This window comes from Macaca nemestrina, chromosome 6, assembly GCF_043159975.1.
Source record: "Macaca nemestrina isolate mMacNem1 chromosome 6, mMacNem.hap1, whole genome shotgun sequence".
In the NCBI taxonomy this organism is placed as follows: Eukaryota; Metazoa; Chordata; class Mammalia; order Primates; family Cercopithecidae; genus Macaca; species Macaca nemestrina.
Genome location: NC_092130.1, coordinates 99,571,691 through 99,584,516, shown reverse-complemented (window position 1 = coordinate 99,584,516; position 12,826 = coordinate 99,571,691). Strand labels below are relative to the sequence as shown.

General features: G+C 42.7%; 1 protein-coding gene across 16 annotated transcripts in view; it reads left to right on the top strand.

The window, feature by feature from the left end:
* LOC105475109 (phosphodiesterase 8B) overlaps window positions 1-12,826 on the top strand; it is a 261,894-nt gene that overhangs the window by 233,144 nt on the left and 15,924 nt on the right. For all 16 annotated transcript variants that reach the window (XM_071098790.1, XM_071098801.1, XM_071098799.1 and 13 more), the window contains 6 exons: window positions 240-282; window positions 4,735-4,812; window positions 7,353-7,429; window positions 9,136-9,300; window positions 11,706-11,751; window positions 12,131-12,266. In XM_071098790.1, the coding sequence (XP_070954891.1) occupies window positions 240-282; window positions 4,735-4,812; window positions 7,353-7,429; window positions 9,136-9,300; window positions 11,706-11,751; window positions 12,131-12,266 (545 nt within the window). The remainder of the gene's footprint in view (window positions 1-239; window positions 283-4,734; window positions 4,813-7,352; window positions 7,430-9,135; window positions 9,301-11,705; window positions 11,752-12,130; window positions 12,267-12,826) is intronic.

Below are 12,826 nucleotides of genomic sequence, written 5' to 3'. Positions count from 1 at the left end.
TAGATGCCTTGGGTACCTTCCTGCTCTCAGGCTCAACCGTTCTAGAAGTGTCTGACAGTAACAGAGCCTTTGGAGTAGTACCACTTGGTGTATGTCTTTCATCTGTTCATATTATATGTGCAGCTTCTTGCTTTCTTCAAGTCTTCAGAGCTTTTTAACTAAATTGTTTGATGAGAAATATAGCAAATGGCATATTTAAAATCTTTCTCTTGTTTTACCAAACTTTTGAACGACTTTAGATTCACAAGATTCATCGTGATTCAGGAGACAATTCTCAGACAGGTGAGAATACTTCAATTGAACTCTAACATACTTAGGAAGCAGTTGTGGGTTCAAATGTATAAATTTCTCTGAAGAAGTCTAAGTTGACATCTGCCACCCCAGAATGTGGAGTGCCAAAATCCACGTGCTCATATCACAAGGTTGGCAAGCCAGAAGAAAAGCAGAAATCCCTTAAAATTTCCTTGAATCTTCCTTTATGGCAACCTTATCTACTGATTGCCCTCCCCATCTTGTTTTTCTTTTCTTGGCTAGATACCATGTAGGACACATAAACCCAAGAGAGTGGGCCAAAAGTCTAGGGGAGACACTGGTTGAATATGACACAGGTGACAATATGGTGGTTGCTCAACCATGTGCAGTCTCCCTTTTCTTTGCAGTAATTGGTGACTGTATAGTTGGAAAATGTCACTAGGTCCTGGCCTGGGAGGCAGAAGCTCCAAGTTCCTATTCAGTTTCCTACTCTCTCATTTCGTTTGCTGGGCAAGACTCTGCTTGGTTCTTGGCTTCCTCCTTAAAAAGAGGAGCTGGACCTGATGGCTTCTACAAGTGGAAAGATCTGGAATTCTCTGATCGTTAGAGGAAAAAAAAAAAAATCAGTCTGCTACCAAGAATTTAAGATTTTTGTTCCTGCAAGAATTACAACATTCTTTGCCCTGTTGATGGCTTTCCTAGCCACTAATGCGTAACGCCAGACCCTAGGCTAAGTGTTTAGTCTCTCTTCTTGATGAGGTGGATCACATCTAGCATACTTAGAAAGATTTCATGTGTTCTAAGTTTCAATTTTTGTCATTGTAAAATGAATTAACAAAAGCCCATCTCATTGTTAATGAGGATTAAAGAAGGAAATGTATAATGCTTAGCAGTAACTGGCATTTAACTGGTACCTTCCTTCCCCCTTTCTGAAACCTTTCTAGACGTGACCAGTCTGGAAGAACATAATGACACTTCACACACCGGTGCATTTTCTCTCTCTCCCTCACTCACACACATACATTTTAGTTAATTTCTTGTAACACTTGAGCGGGGGTATTATTTTAACTAACTTGGGAGCTTCTGGGTGCCAGAAACTGTTCTAAGCATTTTCGTGTCCTTTTCAGTACCCAGCATTGCCTTGTACATAATAGACCCTCTGCAAATACCCAGCAAACATTGGTAAATTGAAACCATTCCATCTTGGAAGTACAGTTTCCACCATTTATTCTCTCTTTGATCTTGGGCTACCTACAAAATCTCTCCATGCTTAAATTTGTTATCAGTAAAATGGGGATAGCCCTATGTAGTTTTGAGAATTGTCGTAATTATTGGATGAGATAATTATTTAAAGTACATAGCACAATGCCTGGCACAAAGTAGGCACTCAGTAAGTGGAGGTGTTTTTTGTTTTTTGTTTTTCAATTGGTGGCACAGTATTCCTTTTTGCCACAGAGTACAGCTATTTAAATGTCCTTTATCCTTTCTCTGGCTTAAGTTTCTAATTCATATAAATATCTGTTGGAAGAATGACCAATGAATTCTTTAATTATGTGGCCTTACTTTAACCTTTATTGAAGAATAATTTCTCCAAACTTTTAATCACTTCTATTGCTTAGACTCTCTTAATTTTAACTGAGATAAAATCAGGAAGAATAAACATCATCCATCTTTGAATAATTTCTAATGAACGACTTAGAATTCAACCAACCAGCCTGGGCCATAGCCTTGAAACTAACCTCTCTACTTTTAGTTTTGTTTAGAAACTACATTTTGAGGAATTTTTGGTTCTTGAATCTTGAATTTCATCTTAAATCTTTAAGTTAGACTTAATTTATTACTTGGTAAACACATAAATGCTAGGACTGTACATAATTATGAAGTCCCTGAATAGGCTAAACCAAGTGTCTCACAAGTGAGCAGTATTAGTTTCTCAGGGTTTCAGAAATGCCATGATCCCAACAATATCATTTAAAGTACTATTGTTTATAGATAATTGTAAAAATATATATATTAAAACTTATATGCAAGGATAGGTAAATTACTAAGGTAGAATTTGGAAGATAAAAATTAGGAAAAGAGATAGTATAGGTATTTTAAGTTAGATTATTTAAGGTAAGGCGCTATAGCTATGGTGTTCAGATTAACTTTATAATAGTTCCACCTTCACTTCATGTTGTATAAAAATAATTCAGTTTTAATTTTTGATTTAATAAGTTTTTTAGTTGAATCAGGTTTTTAGGACACCAAAATAAATGGTTAACAAGGTGATCTTAGAAGAGTGTCTAAGACATTATAAAGTGAAAACAGTAAGTAGTGGAACAATGTAACATGATCACGTGTCTAAAGACATATATGCAAATGAACAGATGTAATTAATAGCCCCCAAGTACTACATGCTCACTATGTGGCAGACACTGTTCTAAATGCTAGGCATATATTAACTCACTTATTTCTCAAAACAAGCTATAAATGAGATGCTATCATTACCCCCACTTTATAGACGTGGATAATGAGACCCAGAGAAGTAACATTCCCAAGATTACACAGCTACTGAGTGGCACAGTAGAAATCTGAATCTTGGCGGTTTGGCTCTGGAGCTGGTTTCCTTAACTACTAGGCTTCTTGCACCTCGTGACACTAGGCAATTCTTAAAGAAGAATTATTGCATCTTTTTTTTCTTCTTGGAATCGGATCATTTTATTGGCATCTGAGAAGTGCATTCTTCCTGCTGAAATTTGCATGTCTGCCTCCTCTCCTAGCCTAGCGAGGAGTAATCCTGTGTTATGGTTAAATTACTCGCTTATGAGTTACTCTCACAAGAAGCAAATGTGCTGAAAATGTGTGTTTCTGAAGCCAACACTGCTGCCTTGTCATTTTTTATATCTCGGCGCTCACTGGTGGCATATGCTTTTTGTTAGTTTTTACATTAACATGACCGTGCATTTTCAGTGTTAAATTCAAGTCTGCAAAGACTTAGGCCAAAATTATTTAAATGTTTGCCTGCCCCCACCGCCCTGGAAGATAGGGACAAGGGTGAGATTTGAGTTGTTGAAATTTTGGGGAAATCTGAAACTGTTTTCTTCCTTTCCTGTGATCAGCAGTATGCATCATTTGATGAAATCCATCCTTAAAGAGAATCTAGAAGACCATCTAGAAGTCTGACTTTTCAGAGGTGCCCAAATTGGTCTGAATTAATTTCTTAATTTAAATCTTTATAGGTTTCATTAGTATTATATTTCCTCAAATATCCCCATTTAACAGCCTTCCCTATCCAGTTGAATATATTGTCTTTCAAGTAAAGATTCAAAGTACTATTATTTATAATTTTAAAAATATATATTGAAACTTATATGCAATGATAGGAAAATTACTAAGGTGGAATTTGGAAGATAAAAATTAGGAAAGGAGATAGTATAATAAATATTTTAAGTTAGATTATTTAAGATAAGGCGCTATAGCTGTGGTGTTCAGATTATAATAGTTGCACCTTTACTAGTTCAATAGTTCCCTCGAGAATGTCCCTTAAGTTTTAATGTTTATTTTCTTAAATTGTTTTTTTTTTGTTGTTTTTTTTTTTTTTTGAGACAGAGTTTCACTCTTGTTGCCCAGGCTGGAGTGCAATGGCACAATCTTGGCTCACCGCAACCTCCGCCTCCCAGGTTCAAGCATTTCTCCTGCCTCAGCCTCCCAAGTAACTGGGATTACAGGCATGCACCACCACGCCTGGCTAATTTTTGTTTGTTTTTTTGAGACAGTCTCGCTCTGTCGCCCAGGCTAGAGTGCAGTGGCATGATCTTGGCTCATTGCATGCAACCCCTCTGCCTCCTGGGTTCAAGCGAGTCTGCTGCCTCAGCCCCATGAGTAGCTGGGATTACAGGCATGCTCAACCATGCCTGGCTAATTTTTGTATTTTTAGTAGAGATGGGGTTTCACCATGTTGGTCAGGCTGGTCTCCTGAACTCCTGACCTTGTGATCTGCCCGCCTCAGCCTCCCAGAGTGCTGGGATTATAGGCGTGAGCCACTGTGCTCAGCCTAATTTTATGTATTTTTTTTTTTTTTTTTTTTTTTAGTAGAGACAGGGTTTCTCCATGTTGGTCAGGCTGGTCTCAACCTCAGGTGATCTGCCCGCCCGCCTTGGCCTCCCAAAGTACTGGGATTACAGGCGTGAGCCACCACACCCAGCCTAATGTTTATTTTCAAAATTACATTCATGGAACTAAATAACCCTTGATACTAAGCTATATTACTATGATGTAACATGGCACCATTTAAAAAAACCATCATTTAACTAATATGACTATAATTTTTGTGTCTTTCATGATTTGAAAAGAAAGTGGTTGATTATTTCTTAAAATTATTTTATAGTGCTTAAAAAGTAACCTTGTTTTCTTTAGAGAATAAAGAAAAAACATATTTGAATCTCTTCTGTGAATACACGGAAAACTAATCACCTTCCCTTTCTAATCTGAAATCCTTAGAGCCTCATTCATTCAGATATAAGAACAGGAGGAAAGAGTCCATTGACGTGAAATCGATATCATCTCGAGGCAGTGATGGTAAGACATTTTTCAGATTCCTCTGACCTTTTTAAAATGTAGAAAATGATGGAAGAATATGTTAAAAAATTCATCAGTGTATAAACTCCAAAGAGTAAGAGTTCAACAACACTGACTTCTTTTTCAATAAGCTGAAAGGTTTTAGGGTTTTTAATTATTTTAATTATTTTTAAAAATCTTATGCTGTAGTCTTGGTCCTCTCTTTGGAGGGACTCCATGCTTGTTCCTTGATGGCTTGAAGCATGTTGAGCCATAACCACCCAGGCAACTCAGAGTTTTAGTAGCTGAACACGGTCACTCTTCTGGCTTCCCAACTGCCAACACAAACCTAGTTTTCAGTGTACCAGCTATATGCACTCAATTCGTAATAAAATGTCACAGAGAAATTGTGAGGCAGAATTTAGCAAAAATGTTTCTGTCCTGCAAAGCAGGATTTAGCAAAACATTTTTTGAGTTCCATCAGCCAGGCCTAAGTAAACTATTGGATTTGCAGGGAGATGGAAAAGTCAAAGATGATTCTGACATTTCATTGCTCAGTGTCTGGGAAATTTTAAGTCTTATTTACAGAAATGGGAACGTCTCCAGGTTTTGCTAGGTTGGGGGTTAAGGAGAAGATGATGAATCTTATTTTAATGGAGACGGCTAGGAAGCTGACCTGCAACCCTGGTACCCGGGGCTATAGATGTGGACTCGGCAGTCCTAGTGGTGACAGGTGAAGCCAGGGGCAGAAGAACGTCTCTAAGGGGTGTGTGTTTATGTGCATGTAGTGAAAGGACAGAGGGTCTAAGCCTGAGCATGAAGGCACAGTCTCAGCCAAGGGGTGGGCAGTGGAAATAGGGCCAGTGAAGAGGACAGAAGAGCTGGGGGTGACCATGTGAGTGCAGTATCACATGAACCAAGAACAAGAAAGGACTGAGAAAGGAAGTGGCCAGCAGTGTTAGATGCTATGGATATCAGAGCTCGAGAGCAGACAACAGACTAGTACATTTCACTCACTCATTTGGTTTTTATTTGGCAAATGGGAGGACAGGTTCTGGGTGTGAGGAGGGGATGGTTAGTGCCTGTGATAGAAGAAAGATGAGGCTGGTAACTTAAGAGAGTCACCAGAAAGGACAAGGGAGGGACCTTCCAGTCCTTCAGTACCCAGTGGGAAGACTGAGTATTAAAGTGGCTGACATAGGCCAGATACAGTGGATCATGCCTGTAATCCTAGCACTTTGTGAGGCTGAGGCAGGCCGATCACCTGATATTGGGAGTTCGAGGCCAGCCTGATCAACATGGTGAAACCCCATCTCTACTAAAAATACAAAATTAGCTGGGTTTGATGACGCATGTCTGTAATCTTAGCTACTCAGGAGGCTGAGGCATGGGATTCGGTTGAACCTGGGAGGCGGAGGTTGTGGTGAGCTAGATCCTGCCTCCAGCCTGGGCAACAACAGTGAAACTCCGTCCCAAAAAAAAAAAAAAAAGTGGCTGACATAGCAAGGACCAAAGATGCTAGAGACAAGGTGATAATTCACAGGGCATGTGAGGGATGGAAACCAATAATATAAAGAGAATATGAATCGAGAGATTTTCGATGGATTGAGTGGATAGATAGAATCTTTTAGACTGAGACGATAGGGGTTGAGGGAATTTGAACTGGACTCACTGGTTTTGGAGCAGACCTTGAAGGGGACTGTCATCTCTCCAGTGTGGGCACAGTGGAGGCTGAAGAGCATGCAAGTCTGCAATGGCTGCTGCACCAGCAGCAGGGGGGAACCCAGAGTGGCTGAGCAGGAGGCAGGCTCTGATGTGGGCTGGGTTCAGTGATCCCATCCATGAAATGGGACTCTACCCCTCCTGCCTGCCTCAGAGAGGGTGGTAGGAAGATCTGATGAGAACAGTGCTTTTCAAGTCAAGCTTGTACCCTTGGCATCTTAAACCAAGTATAAACATTACCTATTCAGAAAAATAAAAGTTTTTTTTTTTTTTAATTAAAGTTTCTGTAGATTTGAACTAGAACTTCCATGGGTTTCTGGGAGTTAAGAGCCTGAAGGCATGGGCAGGGGAGTGACTGGCCCTAATTCAGACTGAGAATGGGCTCAATCCTCCACGCTGACCCTGAACATGAACTGTGTCCCCTCCCAAGCTGGCTGCACAGTCATCTGGTTACACGGCCAGCGGCTTAGGACTGAAAGTCATGTAACTGCAAAAGTTGGGTTTGGGTGCCTGGGGGAAAGTGAGCCCTGTGGGGGTCATTAGGCTGTTGGGATGAAGCCTTTTTGGACCCCATCAACCTTCTCTGAAATTCCCCTTCTGGACTTGGGGCTCACCAAGCCCTCCTGCCTCCAAAGTTCCAGACCAGATCGCCTTTCCAGACTCAGGCAAGTAGAGGTTGGGCTATCAGCCTTGGCAGAAGAGATGGGTGAATTCATGGCTTTTTAGATGGGAGGGTGGTCCTGTGAGAAGTGGGCCCTGGTCCATGAAGGGACTCCTTTGCTGCACTTAGCCACACTGAGCCACCAGAACTGGACACAGCTTTCTTGCCTTCTCTCCAGCACCAAGCCTGCAGAATCGTCGCTATCCATCCATGGCGAGGATCCACTCCATGACCATCGAGGCTCCCATCACAAAGGTGAGTGGCGGCTGCTGCCCGCACTCTGCAGTCAGGGGCCCTCACACAGGGCTGTGCTCTGAAAATACATCGCACTGACATCATGGAGCTCAGTCTAGTGGAAGAAGCAAATAACAGGCAAATAAACACGTAACAAAAGTCACAATCAGGGCAGTGAAGGAAAACAACTGGATTCTGTGAGAGAAAATTAGAGTAGGGCCCTTAAGTAGGTTGGATGAGATGGGTGGTCAGGGAAACTCTCAATCATGTTTGAAGCAAGACTTGAAGCATACAATGTTACTCAGGAGAAGAAGGAAGAGAAGACTCCAGGTAGCAGGAACAGCAAGGGAAAAAGCATTGTGATGGGCAAAGAGGGATTGGAACATTTAAGGAGGTGAAAGAAAGGTGGAGTTGGCCGGGCGCGGTGGCTCAAGCCTGTAATCCCAGCACTTTGGGAGGCCGAGACGGGCGGATCACGAGGTCAGGAGATCGAGACCATCCTGGCTAACACGGTGAAACCCCGTCTCTACTAAAAAATACAAAAAACTAGCCGGGCGCGGTGGCGGGCGCCTGTAGTCCCAACTACTCGGGAGGCTGAGGCAGGAGAATGGCGTGAACCCGGGAGGCGGAGCTTGCAGTGAGCTGAGATCCGGCCACTGCACTCCAGCCTGGGCGGCAAAGCGAGACTCCATCTCAAAAAAAAAAAAAAAAAAAAAAAAAAAAGAAAGGTGGAGTGGCCGGAGCTTGGTAAGCAGGCGAGAGAGGAGGAAGATGTAGGTTGTACAGGGCTCAGCTCATTCTGGACCACAGGGACATAGTTAGGAGTTTATATCTTAGTTTATGTGCACTGGAAACCACTGAAGAGTTTCAGGTGTGGGGTGGGCGATGTGAGCAGATTATCTGTTGAAAAGAATACCCAGCTATTGTGCAGAGAATGGATTGGAGGTGGCAAGAGAACAGGTCAGTTAGGGGGCTATTCTAGAAGTAGCTGAGCTAGAATTATAGCAGTGGAGGTGGAGAGAAATGATCAATACATATTTTGGGGTAGACCAGTAGGACTTGGTGATGAATTATATTGCCAGGGGTGGGAGAGGAATGAGGAAAAGTATGTCAGGCCCGGCCTCCCAGGTTTTTGGTGTGAACATGAGGTAGAGAGAAGTGCTTTCTATTGCAGTGTAGAAACCACAGAAGGTGAACAGCTTTTGTCTTTGGTTTTTTTTGTGTGTGTGTGTATGTGCTTTCTGTGGGGGGAGGGGAACAAGACCATAGTTTAGTGTCAGACCTGTGAGATATTCCAGTAGGTATGTCAGGTAGGGAATTGAACATACAAGCCTGGAGGTCAAAGGAAGTTGAGGGCTGGGAGGTATATCAAAAGTCCCTGGCTATGGATCATAGGTGTCCAAAGTCATGGAACCAAAATATCATTTCTGGAAGTGAGAGAGGGGCCCAGAACAGATCTCTGAGCAACTCCAACCTGTAGAGGAGGCCGGGGAGGCGAATCCACAAGGGAGCCTGAGGAAGCCTAGCCACTGAGGTAGGGAGAACATTCACCAGGAACCTGCAGGGAGAAAAGCAGGCTTCAGGAAGAAGGGCGGTGCTATCAAAGCACTGGTCATTTTGAATAAGAGATGGTTACCCACTGATTTCTTTTGGATTCTGGGCATACATACGACTTTTGGGAAATAGAACCTGTTGTCCTCAGATGTATTCTTTCTTCACTCCCTTAGGTTATAAATATAATCAACGCAGCCCAAGAAAACAGCCCAGTCACAGTAGCGGAAGCCTTGGACAGAGTTCTAGAGATTTTACGGACCACAGAACTGTACTCCCCTCAGCTGGGTACCAAAGATGAAGATCCCCACACCAGTGATCTTGTTGGAGGCCTGATGACTGTGAGTGATGAGGCAAAACCTGAAAAGCAGGAGAGGTATCCGGGGCCCCTAGAGTGCAGCCGATGTGGAAACCGTTCCCTGTGGTTGCAGAAGTACCAGCTGTATAGACTAATGTTAGCATAACCAGAAGCAACGGCATCGGAATTTATGTATTACATGTGTAGTGGTATTTGAGTGACTGTTGCATTTGTCTTTCCACGAGGCTGACTTACCACAGCCATGGGGACAGTGTTTCAGAATTCCTATGACTGCAGCGAGTCAGTGGGCAACTGGTGGAGGGCTCAATGTACAAGATGGGGCTTTGCAGGCTCTTGATTACTCCTGCTCTCCCTTGATCTGGTGTAGTACTGGATTTCATTTCCATGGACCTCAGACTCCTCATGTAATGAAAGGGTTTATAGTTAGACTATAGCATTTAATCTTAACTATAGGATCCTTTATATAAATAAAAGTTTGTATAGAAGTTCCATTTATAAGGTAAAAGCAGAATGGGGCTGTTCTGGCTCAGGGAGGGGAAGGGAAGAAGGAACCTCTCATTGCCAAATTCCAAAAAGCACAATTTACACCACAAAGAGTAGCTGATTTCTAGGGACTCCTCCTGTTCTAGTGTTTTGCTGTGATCTATTTGGCTTTCATAATCATCTATCAGCAAGGAAAAAAATTCAAATTATTTATTTGAGTTCCCCATCAGAAGCTGGAATTCTTTAGAAAAAAAGTCCAGAGGTCATGTATGAGTTTGACTCTGAAGGTTTCTATCCATCCCTGCCACCAAATGCTGAATGTTGACTGACTTTCCCCTCCATTCTCCACCTGGAACTTGAGGGCCTCCTTGTTTCTTTCTTGCCCCTGGGCTGGCCTGTTAACTCCATCTAAAGCAGTGCAGAACTCAGCTTCTAGGCAGCACCGGCAAGGGCTCTGCAAGAAGGTGGCCACCACAGAGCTGCAGTGGGAAGGGTCTAGTTCTGGGAGCAAGCCATGTTCCCTTCCTCCCCTGCTGCTGATGCAGGAAAGGCAAGTCCTCAAACTGGGGCCCAGCCGGGAGGGTTCTTGGCTTCACCGAGGAAATATATCAAGGGCAAGCCGGTGGTGTTAAACAGCAACTTCTGTTAAAGCAGCAGTTGTACAGCAGCGGCAGAGGGACTGCTCCGTGCACAGTGGGGCTACCCCATGGGCAGTGCGCCCCTGGTAGCAGCTCAGAGGCAGTGCTGCACTCATCTTTATACGCACTTTTAATTACATGCAAATGAAGGGGCAGTTTTGGCAGATATTTCTAGAATGAGGGTGATAACGTCTGGGTTGTTGCCCCGGAAAGGGGTGGAAACGTCTGGGTGTTGCCATTGTAAGCTGTAGTGACATGCTGGTGGGCATAGCTTATGGGGAGGTGCTTCTGCCCTGGACCTGTTTTACCTAGTCCTCAATTTGGCCCCATGTCCAAGTCCCTCCTCCTACATCACTGCCATACCATCCTGAATTTCCTCTCCAGAGGATGCTGTGAGGAACCAGTGCATGATTCCACCTCAATTTTATGTGGTTTTGGGGAAGTGGAATGCGAGAACAGCAAGGAAAACCAAGAATCTCTTGCCATACACACCTTAGAGGCAGGACAGTTGTGGCTGTTGTTACCTCCGTATTTACTCAGCTCTTGGCCTAAAGGTCCAAGTTGTAACTTCAGGGGAGTCCTTCGTTAATTAATACTACTTTAAACCTTAGCACACATCATCTGGGAATGACAAGCATTTCTAAATGACTTTTAAGCAAAGATCTAGATAATTTAGGTACTCAGAGATCGAAGGTAGAGGGAAGGAAACTGAGATTCAGGAACACCTGGGGACTAGTTCTAGAGCCAGGACATAGCCAAGCATTTGAATTTCATCCACTCTCTTAATGCTGCACTCCAAGGACCTCAAACCCAGAAACTTTTCTTTAAAAGGCAAGCAGCAATGCTCATGTTTTAAAACATAAAATACAGTTGGGGAAAAATTAGTTGGGATGTTAGTCAAAAAATAGCTCAATATTTTTAAAACTTTATATTCGAAGGTAATCCCCTAAATATGGCTGATGGCTTCAACTCCTCAAAATGTAAGTCTGAAAACACAAGTAACACAGTCCCTCTGAGGGTGAGGCAATCCTGTCAAGATCTGAAGCAAGGACTGTCACAGTCACATCCTGACGCAGTCACATCCACTGTAGCCCAGGTCTCCACTTTCTGGGGCTAATAGTTACAGAAGGGAGAGTATCATCTGTCTTATAACTGTTCTGATTTAATTTTGAGCTTTGCTTCAACTTAGACTTCCAGATTGGTTGGGTTATTCAGGATTCAAATCTCTTTCACTAATAAAAAAAAAAAAAGAGAAAATGATAATGGATATAAAGCATACTTCTAACAGGATCTTCCTTTATTCCAGGATGGCTTGAGAAGGCTGTCAGGAAATGAGTATGTGTTTACTAAGAGTAAGTTTTCATCTATCTACTTGTTACTGTAACCTGTCTCCAGCCTGTGCTGTCCCCGCTGTTGTGATTCTTGTTCTGGGAGGTGTTATTTCCAGCTAGTCCCATTTGAGTTTAAGCATCAATATGGTCTACCTTTAAAATTAGTCTCCTCATTAAAATTACTTCTCTGAGCACAGTTAGAGTAAGAATTGCAAATCTCTATACATTTAAAACGGGGTTAAAGTGAATTATTTTTCTATTTGAGGGTCTTGAAGTTCAATAACAGAAAAATCAGGTATAAGACTTCTTTTCTAGTAGTAACCATGAAGATGATGACAGACAGCCAGGCGCTCAAGATTCCACAATTAACCAGCCTCCCCCATCCCATCTGTTTGCTCAGATGTGCACCAGAGCCACAGTCACCTTGCAATGCCAATAACCATCAATGATGTTCCCCCTTGTATCTCTCAATTACTTGATAATGAGGAGAGCTGGGACTTCAACATCTTTGAATTGGAAGCCGTTACGCATAAAAGGTATGTGACTCCTCTGGCTGAAGGCAGAGCAGGATTGATGGCCACGCTCAAACTCTCACATTTGGAAACTTTGAGGGAGATATGTTTTGCCGTGAGAGGCCTCATGGGTTCTGGCTCTCATGCCATGTTAGAGTAGTGTTGAACGAGCAGAGAGACTGGAACCCTTGAGTGACCCCCTTTGTGGAGAGTATTAGTAAGATGTGGGATCCGCCTGAGTATCCACAGGTCCCTCCTTTGTGCTAGTGAGCCAAGAGTTCTAAGAATCCTCAGTCTCAAAATTGTTGAAGCTCTACCCTACAGAATGGAATGGAGAGCACTATAGATTTTTTTTTTTTTTTTTTCATGATCCATCCTGTAGGCAGAGGAAAGATTAGATAACTAAAAGTTCTTTTTCTATACTAGGAGAAGGCTGTTTCTTCCCAGGGGTATTGGTCTGTAGAATATGAATGATTCTCACCTGTAATGGAAATAAGTTACAGGACTCTAAATGATAGGACTTGGGACCATCCAAGCTGTTCCTTTCGCCCTTAGGCTTAGTCACTTCCTTAGGGAGCAGAAAT